Here is a 21,975-nt window from a genome sequence, read left to right on the forward strand (position 1 = left end):
TCACTCTTATGAATTTGGAATAAAGATTGCTGTAAGTTAAAGACCCGGGTGAGTGCATCCATTCTTTTCTTCTGAATTGTATGCTGTTGCTTTTCTATATTGGAGTGTACCCCCGGAACAACTCCCCAGGTCTCCGTAATAGACCGTTAGTTTGGACTGCAGTGCCGGACCCCTTGCTTTACTTTAGTTTTGGACAAATTATAGTGCACTCACTCTATGGCTACTAATGACATATGTCTTGTATTAACATTATCCGCTTTCAATTAAAGGGGTACTCCGGTGAAAACCTTTTTTCTTTTAAATCAACTGGGGGCAGAAAGTTAAACATATTTGTAAATTACTTCTATTAAAAAATCTTAATCCTTCCTGTACTTATTAGCTGCTGAATACTACAGAGGAAATTCTTTTCTTTTTGGAATGCTCTCTGATGACATCACGAGCACAGTTCTCTCTGCTGACGTTATTATAATAATAATAAAGCTTTATTTATTGTTGTCCTTAGTGGGATTTGAACCCAAGTCCCCAGCACTGCAAGGTAGCAGTGCTAACCACTGAGCCACCATACTGCCCTTAGCATACATCTGCTATGCATGGTTGCTAAAATGGACAGAGATGTCAGCAGAGAGCACTGTGCTCGTGATGTCATCAGTGTTCCAAAAAGAAAGGAATTTCCTCTGTAGCATTCAGCAGCTAATAAGTACTGGAAGGATTAAGATTTTTTTAATGGAAATAATTTACAAATATGCTTAACTTTCGGCCACCAGTTGATTTAAAAGAAAAAAGGTTTTCCCCGGAGTACCCCTTTAAAGTCCCTCTGGTAGCTGCCCCAAGACACATTGACCAAGTGTCTCCGATTGCCAAGACATTGACCACTTGTTCCACTACACTTGTAATGTATGGGTTTCCAGAAAGTTTTGATAGGTAGAGCTCTAGGGGCTGAGACCATCACCGATCTCTAGATATAGCTAGGAAAAATGTGTATCTGTACATTTATTCCCAGGCTCGCTGCTCAGTCTAACATATTGCAGAAGACGTGCTCCACAGACTTAGGCTAAGTTCACACTACAGAATTTCTGGGCAGAATTTCTGCCGGAGATCAAGCCAGCGACACTAAGACCGCACGGACTGCATTGCCGTCCCCATAGACAGCAATGCATTTCTGGGTGGATCTTCTTGAAGATCTGCTCAGATATGCATTAACATCTATGGGGACGGCAATGTAGTCCACGCGGTCCCAGTGCCGCTGGCTTGATCTCCAGCAGAAATTCTGCCCACATTGTGAACTAAGCTTAAGGGTATATTCACATGCAGAATTTCTGCCTGTGGAATTCCGCTTGCAGAATTTCGTCTCACATTCCTATTCCGCACTCCAATTCACATTTCTGGAATTTCTGCATGGATTCTGCACCAATTTCACAAAAATTCTGTAAGCAGAAATTCAGAAGTGTGAATGGGAGTGCAGAATCCCATAGAAGTCTATGGGCTTTAATTTGAGGCGGAATTCCGCAAGCGGAAATTCTGTCGTGTCAATAGACCTTTAGGCTAGGTTCAGACTACGGAATCTCCGGGCAGAAAATTTCCGCCCGGAGATTCCAAGTGCGGCCAGCACCGACTGAATCAGTCGGCACTAGGACTGCGCGGACACTGCAGTCTCCAATAGACTTAGGCTAAGTTCACACTACGGAATTTCTGCGCAGAATTTCTGCCGGAGATCAAGCCAGCGGCACTAAGACCGCACGGACCGCATTGCCGTCCCCATAGACAGCAATGCATTTCTGGGTGGATCTTTTTGAAGATCTGCTCAGATATGCATTAACATCTATGGGGACGGCAAATTACGCTTCACAAATTCCGAAGTGTGAATTTGTGAACGGAAACCCATTCACTACCCTATACATTTTAGCAAGCGGAATTTCCGCCTGCAATTTCAAAGTGGAATTGCAGGCGGAAATTCCGTAGTCTGAACCTAGCCTTACAACAGAGCCCATCTCCTGCAATAATCCGGATCGAGCAACGACCCAGGAAGTGAAGCGCACATCCAAAAGCTTCTCCTAGCATTTTGAATTTTTATTGCGAAAATCGCAAAGTAGCGAATTCGCGAATCTTGCAAATATATTCACTATATATTTGAAAGATCCACTCTAACATATATAGTATTGGGACCATTATGTATTATTATTGAAGCCATAGTCATGTTAGCAGCACAAGTAGATTTAAAGGGGATATCCATGAATAGAAACAGAGCTATTTCTTCCAAAAACAAGCTCAATACTTCAACGGAACTGATCTGCAATGTCGCACACAACAAATATAACTGAACTGTAATACTACACACAACCTGAGGACAGGTGTGGAGCTGTTTTTTTTATTTTTTTTTACTTTGTTTAACTAAACTTTATTGTAAACACAGCCCCCCAAAAGTTCTTATTCAGAAAATGCGTTCAGTACCTGTATGGTGGGCGGGAGTCCTGATGGTACAGCACGGAAGTGATTGCGGTTAAGTCGTAAATAAATCAGCTTCTTTAAAGGTTTAAAAGTCAGAGGGGAGACATTTCCATCATGAAACCCATTTCCCTCCATTTCAAGAGTAAGTAAATGACCTAAACCTAAAAAGAAGAATAAAGACATTATGATCAAACCTTTCAATGCATTTTTTTTTCTCTTTAAGGGTTTTCCTGCAATTATAATAACAGTTTTCAGGAGTGAACTAAGATCCCACCTCTGTTGACAGATCTCTTAGTACGAGGGATGCCTGGACGTGCCTCAAATAAAGGTGCCTATGTTTACAAGTGCAGTGTCCCACTAGGATCCCTGCAGGGTCTCGTTTGGGTGTCGCCCAGGGGATACTTTATCTTTCCACTTCTTTACTGTTTTCTACTGTTTTTGCTATGTTTTATACACTGATTGTATAGCTAGGAGTTAAACAGTTTACATGCTTACACACATAGACTTAGTTAGAAAGCTTGAAGAAAGAAGAAAACCTGTCTCAACTAACTGAAAAAAGTTCCCATAGTTGAAAGTTAGCCTCTCTTGTGAGAGGAGGTGTCAGACCGCTTATATGCCCGAGAGGCCTTAAATTCAGCCTCATTGAATCTTGACTCATTCCATTGTGATAATAAACTGGGTGACTGCAAGCACTACAACTACCAGCATAGTGACACCTTCCACAGGCCCCAGAGTCACCACACTATTCAAGTGGAACACTGTACCAGCCATCCCACAGGTGTTCTTCCGTGCTCCAATATCTGTGCTCCCTCTGGGGACACTCCTTTGGAATAGGACAGATAAAATTTAAATCCTGGACTGCTGTTGGGCCTTGAGGACTGAGTTGGGGACCTGTGGGGTACAGGGCCCTATAAATTAGAGATGTCTCATTCCAAGATCTTTCAATTTTGATGTCAGTTTTAAAACTTTTTGGTGGAGGACGAGACCCCGCGCCCCCTGACGCAGCTTTAGGGTGCGTTCACACGCTCTTTGTTTTTTGCGGGTTTTCCGTGGCGTATTTGAAAGGGGCGGGCTCTTCTCGGCTCTCCAAAGCAGATTGTCCACGCCGGAATTTACGCTGCGGAAAATCCGCCGCAGTCCCTACTGACTTCAATGGGGCTTGTGGCGGATTTTCCGCAGCGTAAATTCCTCCGTGGAAAATTTGCTGCGGATAGCCGAGTAGAGCCCGCACCCTTTCAAATACACAGCAGAAAACCTGCAAAAACAAAGAGCGTGTGAACGCACCCTTAAAGGGGTATTCCAGCAAAAAAACTTTATTTTTTATTTTTTTTTTATATCAACTGGCTTCAGAAAGTTAAACAGATTTGTAAATAATGTCTATTAAAAAATCTTAATCCTTCCAATAATTATCAGCTGGTGAAGTTGAGTAGTTCTTTTCTGTCTGGCAACAGTGCTCTCTGCTGACATCTCTGCTTGTCTCGGGAACTGCACAGAGTAGAGGAGGTTTGCTATGGGGATTTGCTTCTGCTCTGGACAGTTCCCGAGACACGTGTCATCAGAGAGCACTTAGACAGAAAAGAACAACTCAACTTCAGCAGCTCATTGTATTGAGTATTGAAAGGATTAAGATTTTTTTTAATAGCAGTAATTTACAAATCTGTTTAACTTTCTGGAGCCAGTTGATATATATATATATATATATATATATATATATATATATATGTTTTTTCCTGGAAACCCCTTTAAGGCTATCAATAAAATTTGGCTATATTTCGATTCATTCCTTTGTAACTGGTGCTTTTTTTGGGTGGATATCGTTTATGTGGTCCGGTTTGTGGCTATTCATTGCCATTTCTTCCGGAGTAATTCCACAACCTAACTCAAGGGATCAACCGCCATATAACCAACACACTTAAAGGAGTTGGAGGCATTATCAGAAGATGTGCCACCAATTAGAACTACAAGGGTTCTAATCCAGTGAACATTGCTGATCGCCAGAACAGGGAACTACCATGGCACTTCACCTAATATCAGTTCCACTCTCTTTCCTTCACCGACTGCTTAGTCAGCCCATTAAAGTCACTGGCGACATATGAATGCTTGGAAAAAGTTTCACACAACTCTTCCTATCGATGTTACTGCTTATTTCTAGTGACTGATGAGGGTCACGTGGACCAATCAGACGTGTCTATCTCAACCTCTCTCCTGAAACGAGCCCTTTAAATATTGGATTAGTAGAGTCCTAAAAGAAGTCACAGCGAAACTGGTCCCATTGGTGAAATGTGGGATCAGACCTCTAAGATCTGCTTTTGTGTTCCAGGAAATCTAGACCGTTGCGACCACTTCATCATGTTGTGTAGTCATACAGTAGATACTATGTTCAGCTTCTAAATTAGACAGCCCCACACAAGTCGTCGCAGGGCCTGCCCCAAGAGTGGTGCGAGAAGACATAAAGCATATGTTTGAATATTACAAGGTTGTACCGCACTCTGCAATATATGCTCTAATGTATTCTGTTTACAAAGCGTATTTCATCATAAAGGATCTGCACAGTGTAAAAGCAACAATAAACTCTATCCTGGAGCATCTTCAAAAAAGTTTGGAACTTGAAAAGCACACAGAGTCACATCAACACATGATAAATTACCAAGATATCTAACAAATGTGTTGCAAACCTCAAAGCTAAATTGCACAATCGCGACAGGGACTTGGAAAGATATTGATCAAAGAAAGAGTAAAAAATAAGAGATATATTAAAAGTTGTCATTTGGCATTTAATTTTCTTTGTAAAATAGAAATATATTTCCATTAAAACTTTAATTAAATGTTTACTCCAAAATGGAAGGTCAGTCGTAAGTACAGATACTGCTGGTACAGGTAGGGAGTCATAAAGTTCAGCAATCTATGTGGAAAAGTGGTGACCTATAGGTTTTGTAAAGAACATGGACCCTGTTCTGTTTTCCCACTTTGAGTAAAATATGATTCCCCGAAAATAAACCCTACACTGAAAGTAAGCCCTAGCAGGATAATCAGGGTGGACTGCAATATAAGCCCTACCCCAAAAATAAGACCTAGGCCAGGGGCAATCAACTGGCGGACCACGGTCCAGATCCGGACCATGGCCGCCAGTAATGCCCGCAACCCTCCCCCCCCCTTTGGCTGGTCCCGCGGCAAGTTACCGTAATTTAGCCGGGGAAGGGACGCTGTCTCTTTAAAACGTCCGTGTGTATGCACGGCCTACGTCACTGACGTGTCCCTGCCCCCGGCTGCTATGCAACAGAAGGAGATCCCGCCGCCGCCGAGAGCTGCAGCTTCCGTACAGTACAAGTTGCGGACGCTACCGTATGAAGGTGGGGAAGAGCTGGTCTTCGTTGGGGATGAAATATGTACCGTAGTTTATTATGGCAGAGGGGTGGGGGGCACTGTAGGAGTATGGAGGACGATGGGAGAAGGGGAGGATGGGGGGCTGTAGCAGTGTGGAGGATGGGGGGCTGTAGCAGTGTGGAGGATGGGGGCTGTGGAAGGATGGGGGGCTACAGCCCCCCCATCCTTCCACAGCCCCCCATCCTCCACACTGCTACAGCCCCCCATTCTCCACACTGCTACAGCCCCATATGTTGTTCAAGGTACATACCGTAAATAAAGCCCTAGTGGGTTTTTTGTGACTAAAATTAATATAAGACCCGGTCTTATTTTCTGAGAAACACGGTAGTGTACAGCGGTGTTCCCTAACCCAGTATTTAAGGCCCACCAACATTCCATTTTTTTTTTTAGTTACTCCATTGGAATAGAACAGGGAAAAAATCCAATCCTGTACTGTTAGGGGACCTTGAAGACTGTATATATCACATAACTACAATTCAATTTTCATTCTTACCATGGAAACTGTGTCGGTTTAGTTCCAAAATGTTATTGTCGTTGACTTTTAGTTCCTGGAGAGATGTTGGCAGTTGTGGAAGGAAAGTCAAATGGTTCCCATCCAAATTGAGCCTCTTCAGTTTGGTTAAATTCTGAAATACAAAGCTTAAATATTATATCTCTGCATGGTAATATGTGTATTATGATAAAAACATATAGGGGGAGATTTATCAAAACCTGTGCAGAGGAAAAGTTGCCGAGTTGCCCCTAGCAACCAATCAGATCGCGTCTTAAATTTTTCAGATGCCTTGTTAAAAATGAAAGACGCGATCCGATTGGTTGCTATGGGCAACTTTTCCTCTGGAAAGGTTTTGATAAATCTCCCCCATAGTTGTTCTTACTAAATGTATGCAGTACATTCAGTCCATGACTTAAAGAAGAGGTCCCGTGCCGAGAAGTACAGAAAAAAGTTTTAGATCGCGGGGGGTTCGGGGTTCGACACGTGTTCGGGGTTCCCCCCCCCCCCCCGATCTCCTGTATGGAGCAGTGCGCCACGCCCCTCCAGATATCTCTGTGGGAGAGCCATTCGTCTATCTTCTATATGGAGGGGGCGTGGAGGTGCCCGGGGCTCCATAGAGGAGATTGCGGGGGGCCACAGTGCTTGAACCCCCCACGATCTAAAACATATCCCCTATCCTTTGGGGATACGTTTTTCTGTACTTCTCGGCATGGGACTACTCCTTTAACTCCTACAGTGTAGGGCTTGAATGTCGGCCTGCTACAGTAAGAGAATCATGACAGGACACAGAAACCATAAATCCAAGGCTTTACATGTCTTACCTTGAAGACATCATCTGACAGGCCAGAGTCATCCAGCCTATTCTTGCTTAAATCCAACCATTCTAAATTAGGGAGCCCTGCAAAAGCCCTGGCAGGAAGTTTCGAAATCTCATTTTCTGAAAGATAAATGTAGAATTAAAGGAGTTCGGGATTACCTGGTTTATGCCATTTTGCTTTGGGTTTTTATGTTGCACCTCTGCTAAGTTTGTTTCTGACAGAGAACTTTTTGGGTACATCATGTCGTTCAGTTCAAAGCTTTCTCCATGGAAACAGGATGGGCCATATAAGGATTTACTGCAATTTACTGAAAGGGTACAATTTCCTTTTGACCCCGAGGAAGATACAGGAGTACATATTTTTGGATGAACATGAAAGTAAACCTTGGAGATGAAGAGATAGACTGTCCCTGAACTTAAACAGTAGAAGTCACATGAGAATTATTAGGACAAATAAAACCTTCTTGGCTTCTCTAATAAAAGATTTTAAAGCCATCAAAACAGTTCACAAAATGCTAAATATACAGGTTTTCCATATTAAGAGGCTTTTTGAAAGAGAAAAAGACCTACTGACATTGAAAAGGCCAGATAATGGTAACGTCAAATAAAAGCTTACAATTAACAGGTGGACCCCAGCTGAGCTATCACAGTGTCAAACATAAATGGTAAAAAATGTAATAAAATACAAAAGTCTAAGAAATAAAAACTGCTTAGACTCTGTCCTATAAAATGAAACTCATCTCTAAATATTTGGACTGCAGGTGGGACCCATATGGGTTGGGGACACAGATAAGCAACAAATGGTTTCAATCAAATTCTTGTTGATTCGGATATACCGGCAAAATGCACTGAATAATTTAACATTAACAAGCGTGCCGCCCAATATATGAATAATTCAGCAATAACAATAACCTGGATGCATGTGTTCAAACTCTCATAAACCTTTCAGCATTTCATACTTAAATGACCCTTACCTTTGACCTTACGTTGTAGAGACATGTCAAAACTTTCGATCGGACAGGGTCTGGGTGTTCAGACCCTGACCGATCGCTAGAATGAGCCGGGAGAAGAGAGCGTTGACAAGACAAAGTGATAATCTAAGTCTATGAGATTGTCTAATTCTAATAATCGGTGGGAATCTGAACGCTCAGACCCCGACCAATCAAAACTTTTGACTTGTCTCTAGGACGTGTAAAACATTTTTTTTAAAGCACCAGGTACACTTTAAAGAGGCTCTCTAGGACTCTGATGACGTGATTGGCAAATCATATATGTTTGAATGGTGGAGGTCCTAAGGGTCCAAGGAGCATGATCTACCCCTTAAAGGGGTTATCAGGCCAAAGACATCTTATCCCCTATACAAAGCATAGGGGATAAGATGTCTGATCACGTGGGACCCCTCGCGATCTCCGTACAGTACATGCATTTGTATGCCTCCTTGTGAAGTCACGCCATGCCCCATCGTGATGTGACATCACGCCATGCCCCCTCCATTCATGTCTATGGGAGGAGGCGTGACGGCCGTCACGCCCCCTCCCATAGACATGAATGGAGGGGGCATGGCGTGACATCAAGAGGGGGTGTGACGTGAAGTCACTTCTCAAGTCCCAGAAACACAGAGGTTTCCGAGACTGGAGACGCAGCCACGAATAGAATGCAGGTGCTACACGGAGATCGCGGGGGGATCCTTATCCCCTTTTGGATAGGGGATAAGATGTCTTTGGCCGGATAACCCCCTTAATTGTTTATACAAGTACCATGGCTTCTACGTAGAATGTGTCAGGTAATACAGTTCATTTTACTGAATTAAACAGACATGTTCATGTATCTAAGGAAACAATGAATGGGCCATGTTCTGGAGTCTTTTAGGGAGTGAATGGTTTGGGGACCAAACATGCAAGCTGCAGCTTCATTTTCTCAGGGGAGGAGGGGATTTTATTCGCATCATAATGGGAGGACCATAGGCAGTTAGAACACACGGACCTTGGGATAATCTTGTTACTAATCATGGTATAACCCCTTTAGGGCCTTTCAATGGCAAAGAAGGCAGTGTGGCCTGCAGCCATTGTCTGAACTGGACTGGACTTGGATACAGTATATTGTTTGTTGCTTGTATTGGAAACCAGAAGCTGGGAGCCCATTTTAGATTTTTTTTGCTGGCCCCAACCAGTAATCTAAGGTGCCTACAACTATCTTTTGGGAAAAAGTGGTTTGAAAAAAGCACAAAAAATGCTTTTCAGCTATGGCGTTTCATATTTCCCTATTGACTCCCACTAAACATTAGCCTTTTTGGCCCCCAAAAATTAGTTTTTGCCATTTTTACGCAAAAACTCTGTGTCTGTATCTAGCCAAAATGTGCCTGCTACATTCGCCCAACCCTCTTTGATTGACAGCATTCATGGAGGTGGTGAATAAGAGGGTCTGCCTAACCATGGGTTCCTGCTTGGAAACGCCACCTGGGCTGCAGGAGATGGTGAGGTGAACCCTGTCCCGGAAGGGGTACTAACCTCAGAGGCTTCACTCCGGAGCTCCGCCCAGGATCCCCACCAGGTGAAGTGGGGCGAGAGCCTCACTGGTGATGGCACCAGGGACAATGCAGGAGACTGCTGGTTCGGACCTTCACCTTGCTGGCATCACCGACGCAGTCCTTCTGGCCAAGGGCATTGGCTGCAAAAACTTTTAGCGGCCGACGCCGCCACTTGCTGCGGGCTCGCTTGGCTAAGCTTTCCATGTGGAATCTCCATCTTGGTGCACCTTCTCTCCTTCTCACAAGACGAATCTGATGGGTGGAGTCCTGCTGCAGGCTTTATAGCAGGTTCCCCCTAAATGGGTTCCAGACGGAAGTACGTAATCTGTGCAGCCTCTTCAACCATCCCCTGTGCAACAAGGGGGTGGTCCTTTGAGTTCCACTGGACTGGAATCTGTGGCGTAGCATGAATTCGTTGCGCTGCCTGCACATACTGGAAAACTTGATTTACACAGTCTATTACAATCTTCACACACTGTATGGCCTTGAATAAAGTGCTTCCCTTCTATTTCCTTAGCGCAGGTCAGCATAAAAGCAAAGTCCTGTACAATATTCTGGCACATAAACTGTTGCACACTCCGTGTGGCTTCTAAGACACAGTTCAGACTGGGGGGTTTTGTAGGCACACACCCTTATCCTGTTCATGATGCCAAAAATATATGTGGTGACACGGGGGGGTGGTAGTGGAAATACCCGATCACTTTGTGATGCCAGGGCACCGTTATCCTATACACGGTCTGAGGTTGGGGACATCTTTTCCTGGGCCAGACACGGGGAGTAAATGAACACACCTACGTCAGGTTACCGATAACTGTCTTTACTGAGCTGGGTGCAGATGGTAATACACGTACAGCTGGCTTTAGGTTAGAGAGTGTGGCGTAAGCCCTTGGGAGCCCTGTTGCCTTGCTGAGACTTGTGGTGCTTACACCAAACAGATTAATACTGACTTGTGAGACGGAAGATTGAATCCTGGTAGCTAGGGTCCTGTCAAGGTACTGAAGACTTGTCCGCAGGGGCATGAATTTCCTCCTTGAGAGTGATCCTTGCAGGATGACCAGTTGAAAGATTAGATTTGAAGTGGGCCTCTCCTCAGAGCACACGACACACAGCACACCTGAGCTAAGCTGTTGCTCAAAAGCCACACTAGGGTGAACAACTCCTCCCCCTACTACACTATACAGGGGAGAATTTTGGGGTTCTCATTGACAGGCAGGGTCACATGGGGTTCACTGCTCTCAATTAAAGGGGAGGAAATGAAGTGGCATTGTGTCATAGTGGAGGTTAAGGGGCGAGTCTATAATTCTATATTGTCTCTTTGCTGATGTCATTTGTCATATTGAAAACTATATTCTAATTGCAGGAGAACGTTGACGGGCTTCAGCCATACGCCAGATGAACATCTGGAATAGACTATGTGGTCTGCAAAAAAAAAAAGTCTGCTTTTTGATCCGCAGCAGCTACAACTAAGCCGGCTGTACTCCAGCACATGACGGATGCCGTACACCTTGTGTAGGTACTCGCAGCGCCTATACGCAGTGGTCATGTGATGTATGGTTTGCCTATTCCTTAGCAGATTGACTTGTATTTCTCCAGGGCGGGAAGTGCCGGCTTTAGCTAAAGCCATTTTTTTTTGGGCCTGCACGTGGTCAGATTACTAACTGAGGCCAGATGTGAGGAGGCAGATCTGATGGAAAGCTTCTACCTTGTGACTCTACATACTGTAAATATCGGCGTGGCCGCCTTCAAATAACAGGAACGGTGTAGACAGCATGGCTCCATTATCGCACATGGAGAAATGGAACAGCTCGGCATCGCTATCACATCTAACCGAGGTAATGGCGGCTCCACCCAATCTGGATTCCAATACCACAACTGAGCCTGCCAGCCTGTGCCAAGCATGCCAGCTGTTTCTCTGGTGCCCGGTCATTTCAAGTCGGTGCATTTCAGTGATTTCTGACAGAATGTCGCTTACATTGTAGATAAGTAGTTTTATATGGACAGTATGTGAAGTGCTTTAAATGGGCACTCTCATTAAAACTAATTTTTGCTCTTGCACTCCCTATGGTACATAAAAAATCTTTCTAATGCACTTTGTTAAAAAAAATAAAAATAAAAAAACAAAAACATGACGTTTTCTGTGTTTTATTTGTGTTTAAAAAAGTTGCCACTAGGTGTCTCCCTACTTGTCCAGAGCACATTTCCCCCCATCTTTTGCACAAACTTTGGACTCCTGCTGGCCTGGCAGAGGTACAAAATCAGGAAATGCAGTCTGGAGTGCTGAGGGGTGTGTATGCAGCCTTAGCCAATCATAGCTCATCTCACACTCTGAACTGCTCTGGGCTGTGTGTAGCAGAGTGAGAGAAGAAGTTCTTCCCTGTATGGCTTCAGTTGATGTCACACCTGCTGGGGAACGCCCCTTCCCAGTCTGTGAATCTGACTGAGACTGAGCAGAAAATACAGAGCAATATCAAGGTAGAAAACTAAAAAATAATAAAAATAAAGGCAGGGGGAGGTTTATCCTGATGGGGGCAGTGAACTGGGATGATTAGGATTATAAAATTTAACAAGATCATGAGACATACGCTTTAAGGGTGTGCGAAAATATGCTACAAATCTGAGCATGGAAAGGTTAGGCTGGTTTTACACTGTGTTAAAGGGGTAGTCCGGTGAAAAACAACTTATTCCCTATCTACAGTGCTGTACTTGAACATCTCCAACGCTCCAATAGAAATGAATAGAGCGCTTGCCGTCTTTAGCACACGTTCCTTTCAGAGAGCCGGGCCGCCCGAACCCCCCACATACACTTATGCCCTAAGTTGTTTTTCCCCGGACTTCCCCTTGGGCACTGTCCGAATCAAAAAACTTGATGTTGTACATCTTGACAAAACATTAACCTTTCTAATATACTTAAAGGGGTATTCCAGGCCAAAACTTTTTTTTATATATCAACTGGCTCCGGAAAGTTAAACAGATTTGTAAATTACTTCTATTAAAAAATCTTAATCCTTCCAATAGTTATTAGCTTCTGAAGTTGAGTTGCTGTTTTCTGTCTAACTGCTTTCTGATGACTCACGTCCCAGGAGCTGTGCAGCTCCTATGAGGATATTCTCCCATCATGCACAGCTCCCGGGACGTGACATCATCATTGAGCAGATAGACAGAAAACTTCAGAAGCTAATAACTATTGGAAGGATTAAGATTTTTTTAATAGAAGTAATTTACAAATCTGTTTAACTTTCCGGAGCCAGTTGATATATATAAAAAAAAGTTTTGGCCTGGAACGCCCCTTTCATCTCGGGGAGGAAGTGAATGCATGGTATGTGAGGGCGGGCTCAGTGCTTGCCTTAGACACACCCCTTCCTGAGCAGTGGATGTCAGAATGAGTGAGCAGCAGAGCAGGTCCTCTTTAAAAAAAAAAAAACAGGACACACACCATTGCAACACATGAGCACAACAGATTTTTATCTGGAAGTAAATAGCGAAGGTTCCTACTCAAAGACAGCAAGCAGAGATCTTGAAAACAAAAAAGAATTGAAGGCATCAGGGACATCTGATTGAATTGGAATATTCGGAGCTAAATACACACAGACGGATTTGTTCCAAAATTCATTTCAGGAATTCATTTATTGGGAGAGAAATGTGTGCCGCCTTCTGGCGCTGACTGCTATAAACCGTAGCTGCGGTGTTATACATGGGTCTTATTAGTTAATAACAGTGATTGTTCTATGTTTTATATGGTGCTATGGCTATAATTATATGGCTTTCTATGCTGTGCATCCTCTTTTTTGTGCTTTTAGGTAATACTGTTTGTGTTTTGGGGTATTTCTGTTTCCGGTATTATTGGATTACACTCGTGTAACCCTATTATTGTGTGTGGTCATGAGATTTATCACAATACCCAAATACAGATATAGACCCCCCCCCTAAAATAATACAGACCCCATAAATATATACAGACCTAAGTTAGGCTGGGTTCACACCACGTTTTGTTAAATACGGTTCCCGTATACGGCTGGGAGGAGGGGGCGGGGCTTAATCGCGGCGCCCGCACTCAGCCGTATTCGGGAACCGTATTTAATGTATGTCTATGAGCCGACCGGAGTGAACCGCAGCCTCCGGTCGGCTTCGTTTTCGGCCGTATGTGGTTTCCCGACCGTAGGCAAAAATGCGGTCGACCACGTTTTTGCCTGCGGTCGGGAAACCGCATACGGCCGAAAACAAAGCCGACCGGAGGCTGCGGTTCACTCCGGTCGGCTCATAACGTGGTGTGAACCCAGCCTTAGATGCCCTAAACCCCTGTCAGTGTGCCTCCAGCTGGTGCAAAACTACAACTCCCAGCATGCCCGGACAGCCTTTGGCTGTCCGGGCATGCTGGGAGTTGTAGTTTTGCAACAGCTGGAGACACACTGTTTAGAAAACACTGCTCTAAACTAATATGGACCTCAGATCAGTCCTCATATATTAGGACTGCAGGAGCAAGGAGAGGGGAGTATTTAGAGAGGAAGCACCATCTGCAAGACTCAAAGGGGTACTACGGTGGAAAACCATATTTTTTCTAATCAACTGGTACCAGTAACTTGACTTCTATATAAAAAAAATCTTAATCCTTCCAGTACTTATCGGCTGCAGTATACTACAGAGGAAGTTGTGTAGTTCTTTCCAGTCTGATCACAGTGCTCTGTGCTGACACCTCTGTCCGTGTCCGGAACTGTCTAGAGCAGGAAAGGTTTTCTATGGGGACAGTTCCTAAAATGAACAGAGGTGTCAGCAGAGAGCACTGTGGTCAGACAGAAAGGAAATAAAAAAATAAAAAATAAAAAAAACTTCCTGTGGAGCATTTAGCAGCTGATAAGTACTGGAAGGATTACGATTTTTTTTTTTATAGAAGTAATTTACAAATCTGTTTAACTTTCTGGCACCAGTTAAATAAATTAAAAAAAAATGTTTATCATCGATTTTACCAACAATGCCTCTGTAGCTAAAGCCCCCCCCCCCCCCTCCCCTCCCCCATTTATCTACTTATAATAACACAGGGTTGGTTTTCTCTTACCTGCCAAGTAAAGAATCTTCAATCCTGGGTCAGTCATGAGAGGCAGGTAGGTCATCTTTGTGTTGACACAGGCGATGGCGGATTCAGACAGGAGACAGCCGCTAGGTAATGAGGGGATGTGAGGCAGCGTTGGACGAATGAATGATGGCACACCGGGCATGGTTGGTGTCGGTGGCAATAGCTTAATATCCTCCTGTTTGTTATTGGTTTCCTTATGTGGAGTCTTTGGTTTCTTTGTGCTGGGGATTGGTGATGCCGCCTTTTTTATTGCTTTGTTTCTTGTCTTCTCTGAGGATATAAAAGAAGAAAGTTATAATTAAAATAACTATTTATGAGTAGAAAAGTAGCAAAGTGACCATCTATAGCGGTGGGCATCTTAAACCTCGCCATCACCATCCCCAGGGGACGTTTTGGCCCTCAGGGATGGTGAGGCTATGACGATTGTAAGTCACGCCCGCCGCCCCATAAGTAGTCCCCTGGGTTGGGAGCTATACTTACCCAGTCCTGCCGATTCAGTCGTACTAACGCCCCTTGGCGTGATTGACGGCCCACCTCACCGAGATGACGTGTGCTGTCAATCACGCCAAGGGGGCGTCACCACAGCTTGAGCCACCAGGCTACTTAAAGGGGTACTCCACTGCCCCTCGTGATGTCACGTCCCGCCCCTCAATGCAAGTCTGTGGGAGGGGGCTTGATGGCAGCCACGCCCCCTTCCATAGACTTGCATTGAGGGGGCATGGTGTGACGTCACGAGGGGCGTGGCCATGACATCACGACCCCCGCAACCCACACTCAACGTTCAGAACTAAATGTTCCGGACACTGGGGCAGTGGAATACCCCTTTAAGTATAGCTCCCCACCCAGGGGACTACTAACGGGGTGGCGGGGGTAATTTAAAAACTACATATCCCTAGGGGATGGTGAGGATAAAGATTTTACCATATATAACGTTGCCAAGTGTAATATATGGTAAAATATAAAGCTTGGTTGAGTTTAATGAAAATGTCCACTCTGCATAATGTATCGCTAGATGGCGATGTATTCAGCCGAAAGAATAAGGAAGATCATTCTTCAGGGGAGGAATTCCAGCGTCGGAAACTGCAGCGGAATCCCAGTGACAGCAAAGGGATTCTGCTGCCTCGGAATTATCCTCAGGGTCTATTCACATGGAAGAATTTCCGCTTGCGAAATTCCGCCTCAAATTAAAGCCTATAGACTTCTATGGGATTCCGCAAGCAGAAATTCAGAAGTGTGAATGGGAGAGCGGAATCCCATAGAAGTCTATGGGCTTTAATTTGAGGCGGAATTCTGCCGTGTGAATAGACCCTTATTCTTATCCTGGACAACCTCTTTAAAGGGATACTCCACTGGAAAAAAAATATTTTTTAATCAACTGGCTCCAGAAAGTTATACAGATTTGTAAATTTCTTCTATTTAAACATCTTAATCCTTACAGTACGTATCAGCTGCTGTATGCTCCACATGAAGTTCTTTTCTTTTTGAATTTCCGTCTGACCACAGTGCTCTCTGCTGACATCTCTGTCCATTTTAGGAACTGTCCAGAGTAGGAGCAAATCCCCATAGAAAACCTCTCCTGCTCTGGACAGTTCCTGACATGGACAGAGGTGTCAGCAGAGAGCACATCCTGTGAACACAACAGTTCAGTGTGAGCAGCGTGCGGGTGTGTCCCTTGTTGAGCTCCACAAACTTCCAGCAGATCAGACCAGAGCAGGTGATCCATCCGCCTTCCCAGGAGTGTGTCAGGCTCCTGGGGAGAGCCTCCCTGCATGGAGCCCAGGGCCTCCACCTCCCGTTCTTCAAGGCTGGCGGGGGGTGGAGAGCAAACAGCAACAGCCATTCCGGCCGGGGGGAGAAGATCTGGCAGAGTCTGCAGCAATGCAGGCTCTGCACCCCCGGCAACGGTTGCCAGCCAGAGGACTGGTGAAAGAAAAGCAAGAAGAAGAAGTGTGGAGTTGTGGGCAGAGAGAGGGCCCAAGGAGTCCAGCGCCACCTACTGCTCCCGCATGGCCGCGCGGTTTGCTGAATATGATCGCTGTGGCAAGGAGCTGAAGTTGGCCAGACAAGATCTGCAAGGGGCTCAGAATCTGGTGAACACTGCGCCCAAAAAGAGCAGACCAGAGCTAAGAAGAAAGATCTCAGCACTGAAGGCTGAGATTGTGCAGCTGGAGGAGAGGAGAGCAGAGATCTTGGAGGGGAGCGGTCTCTTCAAGGAGAAGCTTCAGAACAACAACCGGTTTGCCGCCATGAAATCCCCAGGTAAGGTGGAGGTGGATGATGGGGAGAGTAGTGGCGGTGAAGAAAGTGTGGATGGTGAAGGCATAAAGAAGAAGGAGAATGTGGGAGAAAGAGCACAAGTGGTGGAAATGGATGTCTTGCCTGTAGCTACTCCCTATAACACCCAGGACAGCTACATAGAGCCAGCCCAGGTGGCGCTTCCATTAAGTGAGAGCGAGGAGGATGAACTGGAGAGTGAGGCTGGGGGATTACTGAGGGCGATTGTTATGCAGGAGTCCCCAGCCCACCTCCAGAACTTTACCTTTGGAGATGACCAGTGCGATGATGTGGCAGTAAAGCGTAAGAAGCAGAAGACTCAGGAGACAGTAAAGTACATGTTTGTCCCTTTCCAGCAGTCAGGGCCAGCTGCAAAGCTGGTTCAGGCTGCTGGGCCCCCCAGACTGCCAGACTCCGTTTCTGTAGTGGAACGGAGCCAGCATGGGGGGTACAGCATGGCGTCAGAAAAGGCTGCGGACGCAATAGCTGTAAAGCACACCCATCCTGCCGGTAGGGAGGGGAAGGATGGGCTCATGGTGGGCAGCTCTGGCACTGCAGGGCCGCCCCAGGGTGGCGGGGGGCGTGTCCCAGTGCCAGAGGCGAGTTTTGCTGCTGTGTGCTCGGGGGGCGGTTCCCCGAGAACTGTGGGCATTACCGGTGCTGCGGGGCACTCCCCTGTGAGGGGGGGAAGTGTCCGGGCACCGGTGGCGGAGAGCGGAGTGTCTGTGTGCTCGGGGGGCGGTCCCCCGAGTACTGTGTGTTCTGTGGGTGCTGCGGGGCACTCCTCTGTGAGGGGGGGGAGTGTCCGGGCACCGATATCCCCTGCAGAGCCTGTGTGGTTAGGCAAACCAAGCGATGGCGCTGTGGGAGGAGCTGGGGTGCGCTTTGAGGGGCAGCCCCAGACTCAGGACGTGTCATCGCACATGGAGGAGGAGTCATCAGTGTCGACCCCGGCAGCAGCAGCATCGACCCCAGCACAGAAAACCATAATAAGACCAGCAGTACTACAGGTCCCAGCCAGCCCAGAATCCATTAGGCAGGAAAAGAGTGGAGGATGTGAGAATGCTGAGTGTAGTAGAGGTGTGGATGTGAGGAGTGTAAGTGGAGTGAATGATGGTGGGAGTAGTAGTGGTAAGAATGGGAAGTCTGGTATGGATGGGAATAAAGATGGGAGTAGTGGTGTGAGTGGCTGTACTGATGGGTCTGGGTCTGGTCCGGCTGCCCCCCCGGTAGTGACTGCTCCTAGAAGTTATGCTAATGTCGCTGCCGGGGGTTCAGGTGGGTCCCCGTCTCCGGCCGGCTCTGGAGGCCACTTGCAACAGCGCCTCCTGGAGGCTCTGCGTAGGGGCGACAGGTCGATCCAGGTAGAGGGGAGGGGTGAGGTCGACCTGTCTTTCTGGATAGAGAGGCACGGTTTGGGGGCTTTCCGAGAGCGGAATGGGGAGGTGGTCTGGTCCCTCCCGACAACTGGGCAGGACAATAACCGTAGGAATGTGGTCCGTCTGATTTGGAGGGGCGAGGATGCGTGCCCGCCTCGCGCTAAAGTGGTTGAGCTCCTCCTCCAGATGGAATTCAGGGCATGTGACATCTTTGCCCTGATCCACCCCTACGGTTCGTCTGAGTTTGATGTCAGTTTCGTTCGGCCAGAGGGTCTCGAACTCTTCTGGTCAAACTACGAAGTTGCAAAAAACGAGCCCGGCTGGCGGGAGTTCGCCGTAAAGGCGATTTCCCGTCAGAATGCTGTCAAGAAGGTGACCGTTTTGACCCGTAACGAGTCACTTTCTTGTTATGATATCATGACCTGGCTTGGACGGTATGGGGATGTGACGGACATGCCCAAGAAAAACTTGGATGAGCACGGGATCTGGTCCGGGGCCTGGACGTTTTCCGTCAAACTCAAGCGTTCAGGGAGTACGGTTGCCCACATTCCGTCAGCCGCCTTCCTTGGACGTGATAGGATCCAGGTCTTCTACCAGGGGCAGCCTAAGGTCTGTCACAGGTGTGGCAGCCCCACCCACTTTAGCGCAGCCTGTACTGTGCAGGTCTGCGCTTTGTGTGGTGGGGTGGGTCATCTGGCCGCATCCTGTCGGCAGATCCGGTGCCACCTGTGTGGTGTCCTCGGACACCCTTTCAGCCGTTGTCCTAGCGCCTTCGCCCATGCAGCGGCCGCTCCAGCTGAGGAGAGCTGTGAAGTTGCCTCGGCTGGGGAGGGTACGGGCAGGGATGGGGGCGCAACAGGGCTAGTGAGGAGGAAAAAGGGCCCTGCCAAACTAAGGCGGGAGGAAAATCGTAGAAGGAGTAGGGAGCTGGAGAGTGCCCAGGTGGCGGGGGTAGCTTCAGTCCCTGCTCCTGAAGCTGGCCCTGTAACTGCTGAAGCCCTGGTGGAGAATGTGCTGGATGAGGAGATCAGGAGACTTCACAGAGAGGAAAGCAATATGGCCGACCCTTCCGATTCCTCCCACTATGAAAGTGTGGATGAGGAGAGTGGGGTGAGGCCCAAAAAGAAAGAAAAGGGCAAAAGGAAAGGGAGAAAGAAGAGGTCAGAGCCCTCTGAAGCTCCTGGTACTACGGGCCAGGTCCAAAGCGGAAGCCTGGCTGCCCCCCCTCTGATTGACCTGTCAAACCGGTACCTCGTCCTCGATACCATCTCCTCCCCCTCCTTGGAGGGGGAAGGTGAGGGCGGGGTGCCTCGGGAGAAAGAGCCTCTGGGGGGAACTGGGCCCTGTCCTGTTGAGGCACCTTCCTCAGAGGGCAGGGCTAGACCGGGGCCGGACGGACACGGGGACCTTATGGACCAATCGGAGTCTAAAAAAAGATGTAAGAGTGGTCCTGCCCTTTCGTCGTCTTCGGGGGATGAGGGGGCTAAAAAGAAGGGGAAAAAGAAATAAAGGGTGAGGCCATCTAATTCAATCACCCTGTATGGCGGCACTCACCCCATTGACGCTGGCATCTATTAATTGTGCCAGCATAAAGTCGGATACGGCTAGATTTGCAGCCTTTGATTTTCTCGGCCGTGTTGAAGCCGACATTTTGTATCTGCAGGAGACCAGGTTGTCAGATCTAGCCTCCCTGGTAAAAGCCAGGAGAGAGTGGAGGCGCGGCCCCTCCCACTGGTCTCTTGCGGCTGAGTCGTATAGTGGGGTGGCGGTCCTTTTTACCGCTCCTGTTGAATGCCGACGGGTTATTGAATTAGAAATGGGGAGGTGCCTGATCTTAGATGTCTTCATGAAGGGACAGGAGCTCCGACTCATTAACATCTACGCCCCGCAAACTAAGCGGGGCCGTAAAGATCTCTTTATGAGGATTAAGCCCTTTCTTTTTACGAGTCGGCAGGTGATCTTTGGAGGGGACTTCAATAATGTCACGAGGTCCCAAGATAGGAGAGGCTCCAATGGTCCGCTGACTTGCGATAGTGTGGCACTGATTAGCATAACTAGAGAAGCTCGCCTAGAGGATGCCCACATCCGGAGCCCCTCGGGCCACGCGGGTTTCACCTATCATCAAGGTAGTCGCAGGTCTAGAATAGATAGGTTTTATTTGAAGGAGGAAGCCGTCTCTTCCGCAGTGTCCGTGGTTGAGGTGGAGTTCTCCGATCACTGTATGATTTTGTTTTCCCTGAATGTTTCAGAGACCCCCCGGATGGGAAAAGGTTATTGGAAGCTGAATTCGTCCCTCCTGGAGGAAGCGGAGGTAAGACAGTCCTTTGAGGATTTTCTTCAGAGTCAGGTACCTTTACTGGATCTTTGTAGTAATAAGCTGGAGTGGTGGGAGATATTCAAGAAGCGGGTTGCGGGGTTCTTCCGCCAGCTCTCGAGCCTCAGGTCCCTGAACAGGTATCGCTTGTATCAGGGTCTGAGGAGGAAACTCGAGCTTCTCGTCTCGACTGGAGGTAGCCGAGAGGATATCTCCAGAGTGAAATCCTTGCTGATGAGGTGTCAGTACGATAGGCACGCATCTTTGGTTTTTGAGAGGGATTTCGGGAAGTACCGCTCGCCCGACCCTTACAGAAACTGTAAGATGTCAGTGAGTAGTAAAGTCATTTCAGGACTGATTGATAGTACGGGATCTCTGAATCGGTCCAGATCAGGGATCTTGGAGGTCGTCAGATCCTTCTACTCGCACCTCTTGGGAAGGAAGGATCTAGATCGAGACAGGATGTCGGCTTTCCTGGCTGAAACCATTCCTGAGCCAGGGGTAGACCCCTCTCTTGATGTTTTGGCAGAAGAAATCAGGGAAGAGGAAGTGAGACTGGCGATCGAGGGGCTCGCCCCCAAGAAGTCGCCAGGTCCGGATGGCTTAACATCCGAGTGGTACAGGACCTTTAAGGAGTCTTTAGCTCCCCTCTTGACTGAGGTATTCAATGAGTGTCTCTCCTCGGGCACTCTGCCGAAGTCAATGAGGAGGTCAGCCCTGATTCTTCTCTCAAAGGGTAAAGATCCTAGCCGGATTGGGAATTGGAGACCCATAGCTCTTCTCAATACGGACAGGAAGCTTCTGGCCAAGATACTGTTTAATCGGCTGGTGAAGTTTGCACCCCGGCTCCTTTCGGGGACTCAGCACTGCTCTGTTCCAGGCCGAAGCACCTTAAGTGCTGTCCTTAGTGTCAGGGAGGCAGTGGAGCGGAGTAGTGCGGGTTTCTGGAAGGGGTACTTGCTGTCCCTGGATCAGGCCAAGGCGTTTGATCGGGTGAACCACGAGTACCTCTGGTCCGTCCTCCTGAGATATGGCTTACCGAGTACTTTTGTTAATTGGCTTAAGATCTTGTATGCAGGGGCAGAGAGTTTCCCGCTGGTGAACGGTTGGTCTGGCCGCTCTTTTGAGGTGGGGTCCGGAGTCCGTCAGGGTTGTCCTTTGAGCCCGCTTTTATACGTGTTCGCAATCGATCCCTTCGTCCGGAGGGTAGATTGTGGGCCGTTGGCGGGAGTCGGGATGAGTCTGGCGGAGCTGGATGTCACCCAGAGAGTGGT

The 21,975-nt window shown here is 47.3% G+C and overlaps 1 protein-coding gene across 7 annotated transcripts in view; it reads right to left on the reverse strand.

Annotated features, from left to right (window-relative positions):
- The window catches only part of LOC130291676 (extracellular matrix protein 2-like), a 100,993-nt gene that overhangs the window by 22,115 nt on the left and 56,903 nt on the right, over window positions 1–21,975 (reverse strand). For all 7 annotated transcript variants that reach the window (XM_056540755.1, XM_056540762.1, XM_056540757.1 and 4 more), the window contains 4 exons: window positions 14,717–15,004; window positions 7,144–7,259; window positions 6,323–6,455; window positions 2,449–2,606 (listed from right to left, as the gene is read on the reverse strand). In XM_056540755.1, coding sequence (XP_056396730.1) covers window positions 2,449–2,606; window positions 6,323–6,455; window positions 7,144–7,259; window positions 14,717–15,004 — 695 coding nt within the window. The remainder of the gene's footprint in view (window positions 1–2,448; window positions 2,607–6,322; window positions 6,456–7,143; window positions 7,260–14,716; window positions 15,005–21,975) is intronic.

This window comes from Hyla sarda, chromosome 9, assembly GCF_029499605.1.
Source record: "Hyla sarda isolate aHylSar1 chromosome 9, aHylSar1.hap1, whole genome shotgun sequence".
Classification (NCBI taxonomy): domain Eukaryota; kingdom Metazoa; phylum Chordata; class Amphibia; order Anura; family Hylidae; genus Hyla; species Hyla sarda.